Source organism: Saccostrea cucullata, unplaced genomic scaffold, assembly GCF_032062105.1.
Source record: "Saccostrea cucullata isolate Sc308-1 unplaced genomic scaffold, CSIRO_AGI_Scuc_v1 ctg12, whole genome shotgun sequence".
Taxonomy (NCBI): Eukaryota; Metazoa; Mollusca; class Bivalvia; order Ostreida; family Ostreidae; genus Saccostrea; species Saccostrea cuccullata.
The window spans coordinates 71,155-88,496 of NW_026933001.1; the positions used below are offsets into that span (position 1 = coordinate 71,155).

Below are 17,342 nucleotides of genomic sequence, written 5' to 3' on the forward strand. Positions count from 1 at the left end.
ATTCATGATATTGACAAATTGAAAGACACAGTACGTCAATAGCCACAAACCTGGAGGGCCTTGAATCAGACTGAAACGAGAACTAAGCGCACGCTGTATCGCCTTCAACTGCTGTGTGTTGTTTTGGGCTAGACCACATATTGTCACATCCGTTTCTATTTTTCTGGACAAATCCAAATGGTCTTTATCTGAAAAGTATAATGATATGAAATACATCTACTTTCAAAAATGGATCAAGTTTTCCTAATGAATTCATATAAATACATTGACTATAAATAAGCAATCAGCTACCGAGTTTGGGGATCTTCTTTGTCAATGCTATTGCTTTTGCCAATTCTGTTGCTTTGTCAAGACAACTTAAAGTCGCTTCCACTCGTCTGTAACAAAAATACAAAAAAACATAATAATCATAAAAACCAAACAAATAAAGAACAAGGAACAATATAAATATACTAAAATTGTAAATGAATATTTTACTTAAGATATCTTACTTATCTACATCAGCTTTCTGAAGAAGTTCAACACCACACCGTGGTGGAGGATTAGAACACATTTCTGCTGTTGGTTTGGGACTGTCCTTGTGTAATCGAATATGGATTTTTGTTTTGCCTTTTTTCTTGCTTTTCTGCAAAATGTTTATTTCTCCATGTCCTATCCAGATCTGTCTATCGTCAGGGTTTGTTTCTTTCGTAGCTCGGGAAGGAACATTATTCACCAACTCACACCTCATACAAACGCAGTCAGAACTCAAGAGGTACTTCGACTCTTTTTCTTCTTCGGTATTCTCTTCACCAAAACTGATAATTTTCTCAGATAAACATCCAAATTCTAGATCTCTTTTCACACAGAAGGAATTTTCTAATGTAAAGTTACAATCACTGCAATCTGAACGACCAGAAAATTCGACAGGCAAATCATTTATAACCACAGGAGTCCCCTGGGTCATTTTCACAGCAGATTCCATGCGGAAAATACTCAACCATATTTTTACGTATTCAACAGGGGATTTCATTTGTTGTGGAACTCTCTGTGTGGAATAACGTGCAAAATACTTCACCGGATCTTCAATGTGCTGAAGGCATAACTTTACATTGTTTGTTAATTCTACCATTTGAACAGTAGGAACCATGACGCCTTTTTTCGGTTCTGCTGTAAGTTGCACAGCCAAGATTTGCCCATGGTTAAAACTCATGCTGAATTCGCAGCATTGTTGTATAATGTTGCCATCTCGAACCTCAGAGCTGACATCAGACTCTGTGTTGAAGCAAGCAGGAACAGACTGACTCATGTTCACATCTTGATAATCCGTACCGAAAAAAGCATCCTTAAGCTGGGAATTCTTACCACTCAGTATTAATTTTAAGATCTTCTGCCATTTCGAAAATTGTTGATATGTCACGCGTTGGTGAGGATCAATTCGCACTGTAGATCCTTTTTTCTGAAATCTAATGTTTGGGGCATATCCTGTAAAGGAATACAATCGTTGCTGCCAATAAAGCGAAGCCAGTGGTTTAGATTCTTCATCAGATTTCACTAGTGGTTTAGCACAAACTTTCATCAAAGAATAAGGAATATCTTTGCAGTCTTTCGGTAATTTTCGCATTCCTGGAAAATGCAATGAAACCTCTTTCTCCGACACATTTTGAACCATAGAATAGCTCATCTGGGATCTTTTAGAAAGCTTTTTACCCAAATGAAGAGCAAAGCATTGTTTCTCAAATGACTTTTCTCGCTTTGTAACATTGTTGATTTCATCACACAATCTTTCAACTTCTTCCTTTGTGTATGGAGACGATTGCCCATCAAGTGCTGCAAGAATAAGTCTCTGAACTATAATATCAGCATACCTGCGAATAGGAGAAGTACAATGCACGTATGGGAAAATTCCAAGAGAAAAGTGACATCCATCATTCTTGGAAGTTATATTTCCTGAACAACTGTATTTTGCAGACTCTTGAAAGGCAATCCATTCTTCAAATGCTAACGCCTGTTTCGGATGGAGTTCATCGCATCCAACAAGACGAATTACTTCTTCAAAATTCCCTTTAGATACATTTGAGGTCATTCTTTTCCAGACAGAAAGCTGAATTGGAAATATTTTATTCAATCCCTTTGGAACTTTTCCTACATCAATAGTTGTGTTGTTTGGCAAAGGCAGATGTTGAATTCCTAGCACAAACATCCCGATTACAGGATTTGACTCCATCCATTCCCTTACTTTTTCTGCTGACGGTTGCTGTTGAACTCTGAGTGGCAGGCATTTCGAATATTTACTCCATAGATAATTAGCAATGTAATGATTTGTCAAAAGCATAAATTCCTCAACAAGGTTATGAGCATCGATTGCTGAGTAATAGCTGTCACTATTTTTCATATAATCACCTTCAAATGGAAAAGCAAAACGCTTGTTTCCAAGACGTTTTTCTCGACGTTTTTCGGCTAGGGCACTCAAAACACGAATATTTTCATTCAATTCAGTCTCATTGCCTTCATTTTGATCAGATATGATTCTTTGAACCTCTTGGTAGGTAAACTGACGACATGACTTTACGATCGTTCTTTTTACTATGGGAGCACTAGCTACCTCTCCAGAGGAATTCATAACAAAGAAGACTGAAATGGCGTTCCTATTTTCGTTCGGCAAAAGACTGCAAATGTTTGTACTAAGAGGCTCTGGCAACATGTGATGAGGTCGATAACCTTCACCAGGATAAAATGTTCTTGTTCTTTCTCTGGCTTCTCTATCAATGGAATCACCTTTCTGTATGACACTTGCTACGTCAGCAATGTGCACGCCAATTTCATAACAATTATCTCCAATGTTTTTGATACTCAGTGCGTCATCTAAATCCTTCGATCCCGGAGGATCAATTGTAAAGGCCTGGTGGTCTTCTGCAAGGACCTCTCTGAGTTTATCCGTGTTCTCTTGGAATGGGTTTTGAATGATGTCATTTGTAAGCTGTATTGTCTCTTCCTTATAATGAGTTGGTATTTGGTTTTGGAGACACAGAACTTTCAAACTTGACTTTGAACTTTCACTGAAGCTGTGTACAGAGAGGACTGCACCGACAGGATACAGCTTATTCCAAGAAATGAGACAAACAAGAAATAAGTATCCGTTACGGTTAGCCGGATCTATTGACTTTAGTTCTTCAAATTTGAGATCTTTTGCATTCTCGTCATATCTGTATGTCTCTATCTGGAACTGATTCTCAATATTGTTACGAAGGATACTAATTTTGGGGACAGTTTTGCACAAAGGCTTCATCAGATGTGTTTCAAATGCATCAAGCGTGCATAAAAACACTGGGTTTTTAATTTTGTTGAAACGTGTTCTCTTTGTTATTCCAACTACATGTACTTGCCCATAAACTTTCCCTTCACTTTTGAAACCGAAACTGGAAATTTTATTTAGGCGAGAAATTACATCTTCAAATGACTCACTAAGGATTTCTACTACAACTTCATCTTCATTGTATACCTTTCCACATTTTGATCGACCTGATATTTCTATTGTTTTGATTTTGTCCTTTTCGTCCAATACTGTGCACACTGCTCTGTGAGAGGTTTCAATTGTGATCCTGCAATGTTTGTATTTTTGTGGTCTCTTCGAGCAAAGCATCAAGGCTTCTTCTTTTGTTTTCAGATCTGGGTATTTGGCATATATCACTTTGTTTCTTTTAAAGCTTTCAATAAAACGCTCTGACAAATTCAGACCTTCTTCCAAGATACCTTTGTCAATGTCCTGCATAACATCAAGATTCATTTCCCCACACTGCAGCAGACGTTCACAGCTTTCATTGAAAAATGTATCTTCCTGAAGATCACCCTCTTCACTTTCTAGATTATCAAATTGAGAACGGGGGTCCTGTGTTTGGTCCATAAAATAAGAATCACGAGCCGTTGAACTTGCAGGAAGTGGTTGGTATTCATCCTCGCCTTCTTCAGAATCAACAATATGCATGTTAGAGAAAATGCATGACCCGTCAGAATTGACCTCGCTACCAAGTCCTGGGGTTCCTGTTTGGTGTCCGATGGATGACAAACCAGAGTCACCAGTACGATTCCGCCTTCGTTTTCGTTTTGGCTTGGTTACAGGAAGGTCAAAGTCTGTGACATCTTTCCAGCTTCTGGGAGAGTTGTCTGACAGGGTGTGGGTTATTTCTGGTGGAACATCAGAATCATAAGAACAATTTGGCTCATTTCCATCACCTTCTGTGGTCTCTGATCTATCAAGGTTTGTTTCTTTTTGTTTCTTTTTCTTTTTGCCTAAAAATTACAGTTATACGAATTTTTAAAAAAAATATTAAACTTTTCAAATACTTCCATATATTACAAATATAACTTGAACTCGTCTGTTTGTTGTATAAAATTTTGTACTGTTGTATGATAAATTGTAATTTTATTCAGTAATATATCATCACAGTGAAATTTTCATGTTATCACTTATTAGTTGGTTACTTTGATTTTAGATATATGAATCTTTTATAAGCAAATATGTTAGAAAGGAAATTTAAAGGAATGATTTAAACATAATGCATTATTAATAGTGAAATTCAAACAAACCTCTTTCACGCTTGTTTTCGATTTTTGTTTGTTTCTTCTTTATATCTTTGTTACTCTGAAATGTGTATGTTTATAATTTATTCTTGTTTCCATCAATATCAAGTAAACGAACAGTTTCGCCTTAAAAATATTGTCCTACCCTTTTGGCAGCAGATATTTCAGGTCTTGTTGTACGTGTAATTTCGTTCAATTCTGCAACCTTCGTTTCCAATCTGGTTAGCAATCTCTCAAAGGATGATGTATCATGTTTCTGTAACATCCATACGTTAACACATGAACACTACTTTTGTGTTATTCTTTTTTGTTTATTTCTGAATAAAGAAGTCTTGAATATCATATTTGAAAAAAATAGTATAGCTGACCGGTTCGGCCATGGCTATGGCGTTTTCGGCCTTGTTGATGGCTACATCTAACATTCCCAGCTGTTCCAACGCATACGCCCACAGCTCCATCACTAGCGCCAAATTAGGGTCGGAAGAATGAATCTTGTTAACTAAAATGAAAAAAAAAATGCTTTTTCAACTGGCCAAGTCCCGAACAACAGTAATCTACATCAGTAATTTTGATTTCTTTAGGAAAATTCTAAAAGGATTTATATTTGTAGATTTCCACTAACTTGAGAATCGAGCTTTCAAAGAAAAATGAATCATTATAATATGGATATCTTCGCATAATAAGAATCTGGGGGGATTAGCCGAGTCATATGCCCACACGAATTTTGTAGCTCTGTAAGCATATCGGAAATTTCGTAGTCGTGCGATTTACCTAAACATTTAAACTCTGTACCGCACTGTCCAAATGACAATATCTAGATTTTTAAACCTTGCTGTTCTCGTTACAGTATCTTTTAACATGTGATGCTTTTTTCATATTGCGTATCAATTGTTACATATATATTTTTATAGTTGATTTTGTACTTAATGATATTGTAGAGCTGTTGTAATGTAGTCTAGAACTGAATGCATTTAAAATGTTATATATCTTGAAAACTTGTTTATCATAGGTAATATATTTGTTGACCGTAAATAAATTCATTTATTTATTTATTTATTTTGTTTTAATGAAAAAATATATTGTATTTATATAAATTTAAACCTGAACTAAAAGAAAATTATAGTATGAATCGAACACTCGCGACAAATAACTGGGTGCTTTTTTTATAGAGCTGGTCTTCGTATCATTTTTTTGAAAATTGTGAGAGATAAATCCTTCCATACCCTTTCAATATTTGTTTACAAAAAAATGGTACGAGGACCAACTCTATATAAAAAAAAATAGTTTTAACATTCCGTTTTCTATCATTTTTACGGTTACTTAAGCGTGTTGCTATTTTGGTGGGTTAATTGCAATTATTTTCAAGTCATTTGATTCTTTAATGTATGCGTATGGTTGTAAATAATTCCTTAATTTGACAAAAAGTGGAATTATTAAGATTTTTCAAAATTGATATTTTACCTTCCCTAGTATAGGCAGATGACTCGCCTTATCCCGCCAGATTCTTTGACTGTTTTTACAAATTCAGTATTTTAATAAACTTTTTAAACAGAATATCTTCAAGCTATAAACTCTAAAAGGCCCCTTTAAAAGGTTGTTTTTTTTTTTTACCTATTTAAGGTAAAGCAAAGAAGGCCTAGTCTATTTTTATAGATTCTATAGCAGTACATGACTTACGATTTTTGCACATTTCACACACTGCCCTGGGATTTTGCTGTAAATAGGTATTATTATTATTAAATGACTTATCTTTTACAATTTTCAGAACGTTTTCGTTTTAAAGCGTTTTATTAATTTTTTGTAATGAAAGTATTCAGTATTCTTTTTTTTTTAAATTACAAAAATATTTGCTTTATATTTTATTAATTAGATGAAATTATACAGAACTTATATTGAACTCAAAATAAATATATTTTTACTTGTTTCAAGAGTTTTCGTCCTCTGCATAAATCATAATCCAGAACTTCCCGCAGAATAATTTCTAAACTTAACTTATCCTCACAATAGGTTCTCATTAATATTTGGTAAAATATCTGTATTTCTTCAGGGCACTTTGGAATAGCTGGCCCCGATCTGTTTTCATACTCATCAATGATAGACCTTACAATTCGCACATTGTACAACTTCATCTAAATAAAAGAAAGTCAAATGCAATTATGAGTCGCTTTTACATGCAAGTTGGTTAACCTCGTTAACTGTTTGATATTGGAAGCATTAAGAAAATTTCATCTTTGATCAAAATTACCCTCATCAATGGAAATCCATATGTTTACATCCACTAATCCATAAAAAAATATATAAAGATCTAAGGATTAGACCGTTTTTTAAAAGTAAAACGTCCCTATATAATTTCCTTGTTTGATATTTTCCATTTTTATCCTCATTTCTCATTTATGCACTTCATAGTTTACAGGTATGAAGGATATGGAGATAACGTAAGGGTATTCAATATCAAAGTCCAAAACATTCATCATATAGCTTGGAGTTAGATTAAACAGTAAACCTCCATAAACATCCATGTTTGATATTTTATAGGAGTTTTATCCCCTGCCGACTGGTCACACCTGCCGTGTGCATGATGTATCTGCTGCTGGATAGAATATAATTAAAACCGTTACATACCGCTAAATTGATTTCTGGATTTGACAAAATTTCATTCCAGAGCCAAGAAGGGTCTAAGTACTCTAGTGAGTGAAGTTTTTCTGAAACAAATCATATCCAGGTATAAAAGTATTATGCAAGTAAGGTGAATGCGTTTTAATATCTTGAATAAAAGTCGAATGTCCATAATATTTTAGAAAAAAAATGGATTTATCAATCCAGACTCATAAATACTGTAACAATTAAGTCCATACCTCGGTAAAGACACTTTAGTGCTAAACTACTGTCATCTAGCTGAAATAAATATGAAAGGCTCCATCAATTTTGATTTTTGTATCAGTATGATTAGGATATCTATTAGAAAGGTATATTCGTACTTACCATCAAAGCGACATCTAAACATTTGTCGTAAGCATCACAAACTTTCTCGTCATCCATTTCCTCTTGGTAAAATAATGCAATAGAGTCATACAACTGTGTGGCGCATTGCTTGGCTCTAACATAATCCTCATTCTTACAGCAGGTGTCTACCGCAAGAAGGAATTTCTGCCAGTCCGAGTCTGTTTCCATATTTGTCAAAGACCCTGTTACTAAAATAAGTAACAGTTTTATCGTTTAAGTCTTTAAAATTTTTTTTCTGGAAAGTTCGGCAATTCAATATATAGCGAGTTAAAAAAACCTCGGCGTTGCTCTCTCTCTCTCTCTCTCTCTCAACTTTGTTACGTACAGTAAAAATCAATAAAAGTCAACAGATATAAACAAATATTTAAAAAAAGATGATGTATTGATTGTGAATAAAACAATACCGTTTTAGTTATATGCAGTAAAATATAATCAGATTTAAAGCACACTATGAGGACATAAATTCCAATTTCTTTCACATAGTTATGCTTATCAACTAACAGGAAATGTTCATATTTTAATTTGATAAACTTATTTTTCCTCTGACTTGACCAGTTACTCGATAGTGCTCAAACTTTTAAAAAGTCGAAAACTTTAATGATGATTGTATCTGCTTCTTCGTATAGCAGATATAAACAAATATTAAAAAAAAAAAGATGATGTATTGATTGTGAATAAAACAATACCGTTTTAGTTATATGCAGTAAAATACATAATCAGATACAAAGCACACCATGAGGACATACATTCAAATTTCTTTCACAAAGTTATGCTTATCAAGTAACAGGAAATGTTCATATTTTAATTCAATAAACTTATTTTTCCTCAGATTCGACCAGTTACTTGATAGTTTTCAAGTATAAAAAAAAAAGTCGAAAACTTTTATGATGATTGTATCTGCCTCTTTATGGTAAAATCGTTATAAAGAATTTTTGAAGCCGTGTCGTTAATCATAAAAACAAAAGTCTTATAAATAATTTAAAAATATCTAGATCCAAACCCCTGGCCCTTACCTTTTGTTTATCCGTTAATTATATGTGTACATGTAATGTCCTTTTAATGAAAATTCAGTATATTCGTGATGATCCCTTCTTCTATATGTTTAGATATGTGTATGATATTAAAAGTTTCGACTACCTGTTTTAAAGGGTATCGGGTCAATTTTTTGAAAATTTGCTACATAAAGAATGCGCAAATGTAAACAATTCGTGGAAAGTTGAAATCTATAAATAGAAACAAACGTCAATATTCTTAACTTTCAATTTGCTTTCTAGATAAGATTAACAATAGCATTAGGTTTCGTAATATCATTGTTTATTAATTTTATCAAATATATATAGATAAGTAATTGATAAGGTATTTATGAATTTTTAAGTATGTAGTTGTGATGAATTATCCTGAGGCAAAATAACTAGTATACTAGTACATTTATAATACTTATTTGAAAATGTGACAAAATTTAAAAGAATGTGAAGTTTGCAACCTCATAATAGGTTTGTAATAGTCCCTAAATTCCAACCTGTATGGTTATTGCATTTAAATATTATCATTGATCAGTATTTAGCCGTCATTTTAAAAAAAAGTAGTACTCGTTGTGTATCGTTTCAAAATATCATTGCACTACATATTCAACAATACTAAAAACTAAATAAATATTGAATTAACTAGAATAGTTAAAAGAATTTTTAAACGACTTTTTCTATTATTCCAAAGAAAAAAATCTTTAGAATCATTTTAAGACTGCATCAATAAAGTCATTGCCATTTAACGTATTGAAAGTTCGAGATAAAGAGATATGATGCTATACGCATTTTTCCGTGCATTTTTTACTCAAATTTATTTATCTGAAGGATATGAAAATAGATATATAAATAGTTCTTAAGGATTTCCATCCCTAATGGAACCTAATTCCCTACCCTTAAATGTCCGTCAAGTACATAATACACTGATATTATATTAAAGCATTTTATAGTGGAAAAGGATTGCCCGCGAGAAATTTTTAAAAATGTCATTAATTAAGCAGTAGTTAATTAACAAATATTGCATTGAAGTCTATGGGGAAAAAAGTTTTTTCAAAATAAAAATTCAAATAATTTGAATATCAATAAATCCTGCGGTGGAAAGATGCATTGAAACATTAAAAACAGAATGGCAATTGAAAACAATTTTTTTACCGGCTAATTTTTTTCAATTGATTTTTTTTATTAATTATAATAAGGGGAGATAACTCTCACCCAAACTCAAGGTCATAAATTAGGACACATCCCACTATACATACTAATAGTAATAAATGGGAAATATGTCTAAATAAACTGAGTATTCAGTGCCTATATATCAGTTATGTATTCAATTTCACTGAATTTGTTCCCATTAGGGATTGAATACCTTAAATTTTGCTTTTTATGAATGTTTTATTACCCAAATGTGAAGAGTTATCGTTCTTTGTACAAATATGCGAGAATACGATAAGAAAAAATAAAAATATGGCAGTTCTCTTCAATTTTTAAAAAGTTTTATTATACAATTAAATACCTTGACCAAAATTAAATTTTAAAGAAATAAATCAGCAATTTTAAATTGTTCTGAATATCTTTTTTCCCAAAAAAATATTATTAAAACTTATATTTATTCCTTTTACGAAACATTTCATATATATACTTCTCAACACACTCTATAAATGTAGTAGAGCCTACACTACACGAGTGGGAAAGAGTAATTGCATTCATAGCAAAAGCAGTTGCGTCTATAGTGCTATGAATGCAGTTGATGACTGCATGTTCATAGTGGGAGAAAGCAATGGATATGCAAATATAGATATACCATTACTTGTTAAGAGCCATTCTCTGTAATGATTTGAAATTTCATATAGGAGCTGTGTCACGCATAGTCTCAGAATTTCACCAAACTCTTTATGATAAACGTGATTGATACCCTAAACTGAAATCAGGCAAAAATTGGTTGCTATGTTTTATAGTTACCATGGCAACATGTCTTAAAGTTCGAAAAATGGCATTTTTAAACATGATTAGAGGTCCATAGTTAACATTTGCGGCAAAGCAAACAATTGGCAATGACTGTTTCCAAAAGTTGAAGGTCAGATGTCTCAAATGCATGATGAAAATGTTTGGTAAATCAACTATTACATATGTCACTATGGTAACAAAGTATTCAAAAGTGAAAAAAAATATTCATTGAATTCTATAAAGTCATACACGTAAAAATAAAAAGCAAGTATAGGATGAAAGGTGACCAAATAATAGAAAAAAAGAGCCTTGAAACATATACTAAGAACAAAATATGATATTTCATTTTGGTTGGCAGTGGTTGCCAAGGTTTTTATACCACAGAGAGCCATCAAAGTAACACTCTGTATGTTTAAATCTGATCCTATCTTTTAAAAAAAGCATAACTATTGATCAATTTTATAAGATGTTGGTGTGCTCCAAATTTTCCCATTCGAAAAAATTCAGACTAGACTCTTTAAATAGAGCGTTGCTATGGAAATAAGCTGAAAATATATGCTTAAAAACCTGATAAATATTTTCTTTCCTTGGATATGTTCCCTTAAATGTAGATTCCCAAAACTTTTATGATTGATATTTATTAACAGCTAACTTGACTTTAATTTTGACTATCAGCCAATCTCTAAGTGGATGCAAGAATTTGGCACACAGGGTTTAATATTGATATAAAGTTCACAAAATCGAACATTTTCCCTTCTTGGTAACCATAGCAACAGTGTTGTTTTATTCATCAAATTTTATCATTATATGATATTCAACTTCAGTTCTAACAGATAAGTACTATTCAAGCTGAGTCCTTTAATTTGTTTCTTGATTAAATGGCAATTTAATTATTAATGCAGCGAAAAAAAAATTCACTTTTAAGCACTGGTACTTTGTTTCCATGGTAACTTTGCAAAGTAGCAATTATACCCAATTTTTCTTATGGTTTTGGTGTTGCAAGGTCATAAGGATGCTTATTTGCCAGTCTTGAATTTTCATGTTTTTCCTCAAGACAGTAGCATTAACCCAGTTTTAGTTACTGGTTTTGCATGGTTACACTGTGTAACCATGGCAACCATAAAAGTTATTTATAGAATAATATTTCTTATACTTATATACTTAAGGTCAAACATTTTCATTGTTTTTCTGAAGTCGTTGATTGAGTTTGAGCATGTTACACCTACCATTAGTGAATACGGAGTGTTTTTCAGCATCTTTCAGCATTTTAAATGTATTCCAAATGTACCCTTGGTTACCACTTACTTAGAGATATATTCTAAACAGTTTCTTTACAGTATAAGTGACATCAAGGTGTCATGTTTTTGTGAGAATGGTTTGTTTGCTTTTTCTAGTTTTTATTAAGCCACAGTCAAGATTTAAAGTGGGTGAAAATCTCGATTTTTCAAACTTTTCCGGCTGTTGCCATAGCAACCGAGACACATAGCAACAAAATTTTGTTTGATATTTGTTTCTGGTGTCAAGTACTAAGCATGGGTGAAGTTTCATCAAAATCGGTGACCATGCGTGGCAACGAAGTTTAAGTGGTTACAGAGAATGGCTATTAAGTTTTAATATACAATTGTGGACTCTTTTGGTGTTGAGTATGGTTTGTTATTCACCAGAAAAATATTCATATTGACCGAGGCGAAGCCGAGGTCAATATGGATATTTTTCTGGTGAATAACAAACCATACTCAACACCAAAAGAGTCCATAATTGTTTTATTATATACTAGTATTCGGGATTTGAATAAATAAGACATTGAAGGCTGTATGATGACACCATTTTCACTTGCGATCTTCCATTGTTGAAAATAAAAAAAATCTCCAGATTACAGTTTGTAACCTCCGTGTTTTCCTCTCCGATTTTCGCTATGTGTAAGACGTCCAAATGTTAAAAAATAATCCTGAAATAGGTTTGAATAATTGTTTTCCTGCTCGGATACGTAGCTCGCTGCGGTCGTTGCAACCATTGTTTACAACGTTGTTTGATGTTTTGATTGTGACGTCACAATGACGCCGGTAACTCTTCTCCATGGCACCTGATCCCACCTCTGATGTTTTGGAGGTTCATGTTTGCTCTGCTCTTATTTTATATTGTTTTGTGGACTTTTAATCTTGAATACTGTTCGTTATCTCCATACGTTTCATTTCAAAAGTTTTAAAGACATATATTTGACCTTTGAACATATGAATTTAAAATAAATAGGGAGTTGTGGCATAAAATTTGATTACAAAAGCTCAAAGGTTTCTTGAGATATCGCGTGGAAACAAAAATGTTAAAACAGACAGAATTTATTAACTTTGAAGTGTTACAGACAGACAAAAATAAAGCTAGACGGACAAGCAGAACAAAATTAATATTCTCCACTCTCAGTGAACGCAACAGGGACAACAGACCGTACTTTTTTATGAAGGTTTCACGCAAGTTTCAATTTTTGTACAAGTGGTTCATGAAAAAAGGGCGTTTAAAGATGCACTGAAAAAAAAAATAAATTTAGAATTGATGAGTAACTTTCACTAGGTATCTAAGTATCTATACGACCCACGCTCCAAAACTCACTATCTTAACTAGTAAAATTAAAGGTTATTAATCACGACCAACGCTTTACGAAACACACTAGTTAAATAGATAAGATTAGTAAATTTAGAATTGATGAGTAACTTTCACTAGGTATCTAAGTATCTATACGACCCACGCTCCAAAACTCACTATCTTAACTAGTAAAATTAAAGGTTATTAATCACGACCAACGCTTTACGAAACACACTAGTTAAATTCACTAGGTTTTTCTTTCAGTGTGCCAAATTATTTACAGTAGTTTCTATCTCCCTTTGACAGCTTCGCCAGGGAAAGCTTTGTGGCAACTTTGCTTGAAATTGGCTTTTTGAATCTTGAAAAAATTCGAAATTGTGAAAGTTTACAGTCCGACGGTCGGACAACGGATAAAATGTGATCAAAGAAGGAAAAAAGTCAACAAAAATAGGTAGGAACTGTTCGTTCCGTAAGCGATCGGTTTCAAAGTCAACATTGCCGTTCCTTCGAATGAGAGTGAAAACTGAGGCCCCCTATCGGGACCTGTCACTGGTAAAGGTCTCTATATGAGTGAGAAAAATTTCAAACGGGACGTAAAAGAACATACAATCAATCAATCTAGACAACCTTTTGCCCAAAGATATAGGTCCTCGTGTAACTCTTTGATTATGGGATTCAAACGTAAATTTGTAAAGTAATAAGGTAAATTATCTTTTAATCCCAATACATTGCTTAAACCTTAACATGAACAAGACCTTTTAGATTAGAGGTCCTCGCAAAAAAAATAATAATCACCAACTGAAGTACAATATATGAAACTGTTTGGTACCCTATCCATATAGCTTTGTAAAATGACCCATATGTGATGCATATTTCTCCACCAATCACATCCGAGGTTTGTATGTTTTTATGCGTCTTAATTAATTTGGCTAAATTTAAACTTAACTTCTATGACTTTCTTTTTAGTCTGTTACCTTGAAATACAAAAATCATTATCAAAATTTATAAAGAAAATTCTTAAAACTGTCTGTCCTTCTTGAATCCTCCGTGTTTTATTTATACATGACCACATGTTTTTCTCACTCATTTCTTGTTTCTTTACATACTATCTATTTATTGACCCTTGACTGTCATTTTTTGTTTGTATATATGTATATATGTACCTCTTGTACCAGTGATCTGGTTTTGAGCGAATAAAGAATTGAATTGAACTTCTATGACTTTTTTTTTAGTCTGTTACCTTGCAAATCAGATTATTTTTCGCAATACTAACTGATAATTACAGGTATTTTACAAACACATAAATTGTTTTTAATTTTCTTTTTTTTAAATATATGTATTTCCCTTAAGACATTTCTATTTTCAAACATTTATTCCTCATTAAATTACTTGATTTGTCAGTGAAAAACATTCAAAGTCTTCTCGTGTTTTTAAAAATAATTTATTTAATAACACAATAAGCAAAGAATAAGTGGCACATAGAAAAACAAAACTTTGAAAGATCCAGGGTTTAGACATTGATTGCAAACTCATACATCATGAATTTTAAAAACAATTGGGTAAAAATGGAGGGAAAAGGAAAACAGAAATGTAATCGTTGCATACTTGTAAATAAAATGGGGACATAAAAAGAAAACTGATTTAATCTCAATGGTTATCTCATAACGTAAAGATCAAAATGTGAGAAAAAATAGGAAAACAAATCATATGAATAATCAATACAGTGTGGCCTTTAGCTCATAAACAATATAAATTGCACTATCATGATAAACAATTAAAAATTACAATATCCAAGATTCATTCGTACAAAACAAACAAAACAAATTTTATTACTCCTAAGTAAGAAACTTTTTTAACAACAAATCTATTAAAAAAAGTACAGTGTAATTTCAAATGATATGAACATATATAACAAAGACGAGAGGAGAGCAATTTCTTTCAAACTAATTCTAAGCATTAAATTCTTCCATTGTAGCTTCTCTGACTTTCCTTCTTTTCTTTTGACGTCTAGACTTGACGGATTCCGCGTCCACTACACAGCCCTGTCGACCGTAGTGTGTTAGTAAGTCGCGCCAAACATTGTCGCATTTCATAAGGTTCTTGTTTCCTGTAAAGAGAAAAACGGAGATTACAATCACATTATTAAAACACGATTTACTGTAAACCAACTTTTATTTGCGTGCAAGAAATATACGCGAGTTTCGTGACTCACTTTAAGTCGCAAATTTTAATGGCCGTGAACCATTTATTTTGCCTTGTTTTTTGTTGAAAATGTTTCCTTATTCATGAAAAGTAATCGTCGCAGATTGATTTTAAACTGACAAATCGAATAAATGATGACCTGAATAATAGTTGGTTCACAGTATTGATATACCCATTCATCAGAAGTGTTTTCATCATAGCGATATTGTACTGAGGAGTCAATTGAGAAAAAGATCTTTGTTTATGGAGGGTGAATCCTAAAACCTTGATTGATGACCTTTTTCTCCTTAAAATGTAGTCTGATTTGAAAATTGGATTCCATAAAAAAATGAAGAAAAGAAAAAAATTAATGTTGGATATTGAAATAACTAGATCTTTCCCATACATTTAGTTAAATAACGTGAATTCACTGACAATTGTTGAAAGGTATTTTTCTATTACCTATTATAATGAGTCCTTTCCTCGCCCTGGTAAGAGCCACGTTGATCTGATGTTGATCAGTAATAAAGCCTAGGTTCTGCTTACACCACCCCAGTGTAGGGTTCGGTTCTATTCTATAGTCAGGGAGGGATCTAACAGTACTGAATATCACGTAATCCCACTCACCACCTAAATGACAATATTTACCTAAAGTGTTATTTCATAGAAACAGCATACTTTTTAGTGCATCGATGATAGTTTGAATATTATTTAGATCTCTTTTTGTCAGAATCGTCTGTTATGTTGAAAAGCTTCACTAAACTTTATCAAACTTATAAGTTATAAGCCACAACTTAGCTACAGACTTAAACAAAGCTACAACGATTAATCACAGATAAATATATACATACCTTGACTTGCCACAACTGTGTTTACATTGAAATTAATGAATTTCTCCGTTTTCAATGCCTCTTTGATGGCAAAGCACTGGGCGTTGTACTGAGAAACAATGTTGATTTGAGATTGGTTTACTTTCTCATGCTGAACCAGCTCACTGAAGATTCGAACCTGCAAAGAATAAAGTAAAAAACATTTCAACATCTAGTGAATGATAAATTTGTTTTACAAAATATAAAAACAACCATAAACTATGAACATTAAGACACAAAAAGGGAAAAAAACCTATGAAGTCATTTTATATAAAACCTTGAAATCCACAAACTGTATAGGTTTACGATCATGATATATCCTCTATGCTGGAGAAAAGTAAAACTGTGGTAATTTCCTTATATCATTGTGATATTTTAGGAATCCTGTTACCTTGTTCAATTATCCTTAGCTCAAATTTATACTGACGCGTTCTTTTGACAAGACCAATGAAATCGAATCAATTACGAGATACAACTATTACTATTATATAGAAAAAAATGTATTTGTGATATTGATCGTGACTACATGACCTAAATTCAGGGTCAAGATATAACAGGTAGTTAAAATTAAGCTTCGAACTAAATATATTGGGAGGAAAAAGAAACGCAGGGTAGCCTAATGTTGACAAAATTTTGACCACATGACCGAAAATAACGAAAATTGGTCAGAAGAGAAATTTAGTTACTGTGCACCAAAATCAGTATTCAGAATTATTCAACCGTAAAATTTATGACGTCACGTAGGGAAAACGCTAAAAAGCCCAAAACACGTGCTATTTGATAACGACGAGTTTGTCAACAAATATTGTTGCACTATTTGATGCATATGAGGTATGCACATCGTTTTTCAATATTAAGAGACAATATTAAGAGACATAATGAATTTCTTGCAATCTTGGCACAATTTAGGGAAGATCAATGGGGTCCTGTTTTCGAATGTCCAATTAATGAAAAAGACAACAACGGTTTACTAAGCAGTTTCTTGTAAATTTTCCCCCATAAAACTTGTTACCCGTTGTCAGAGAGGGTCTGGAATGGTTTTCAATCAACCGTGACGTTAACGTTACGCGAAACAGATCCATGTTGCGAGCAGCTTATTCGTCCTGCCATCTCTTAAATCGCCACCTTACTTCCACAAAAACAGCCATTTATACAGTAGAAGATTATAATCATTACATTCATACGAAAT

At 32.7% G+C, this 17,342-nt stretch overlaps 1 protein-coding gene across 5 annotated transcripts in view; it reads right to left on the bottom strand.

Annotated features, from left to right (window-relative positions):
• Nucleotides 1-17,342, bottom strand: part of LOC134236836 (helicase with zinc finger domain 2-like) — a 32,579-nt gene that overhangs the window by 4,464 nt on the left and 10,773 nt on the right. Inside the window, exons 2-12 of one of the 5 annotated variants that reach the window (XM_062718976.1) lie at nt 7,543-7,751; nt 7,416-7,455; nt 7,183-7,262; nt 6,480-6,689; nt 6,238-6,274; nt 4,929-5,059; nt 4,706-4,816; nt 4,567-4,621; nt 492-4,269; nt 292-377; nt 51-188 (exon numbers count right to left, since the gene is read on the bottom strand). In XM_062718976.1, the coding sequence (XP_062574960.1) occupies nt 51-188; nt 292-377; nt 492-4,269; nt 4,567-4,621; nt 4,706-4,816; nt 4,929-5,059; nt 6,238-6,274; nt 6,480-6,689; nt 7,183-7,262; nt 7,416-7,455; nt 7,543-7,731 (4,855 nt within the window). In that variant the 5' untranslated portion in view covers nt 7,732-7,751. Of the gene's footprint in view, nt 1-50; nt 189-291; nt 378-491; nt 4,270-4,566; nt 4,622-4,705; nt 4,817-4,928; nt 5,060-6,237; nt 6,275-6,479; nt 6,690-7,182; nt 7,263-7,415; nt 7,456-7,538; nt 7,752-14,663; nt 15,211-15,746; nt 15,915-16,135; nt 16,293-17,342 lie in introns of those variants that run through there. The other 4 variants (XM_062718977.1, XM_062718975.1, XM_062718973.1 and 1 more) reach the window with 4 other exon arrangements.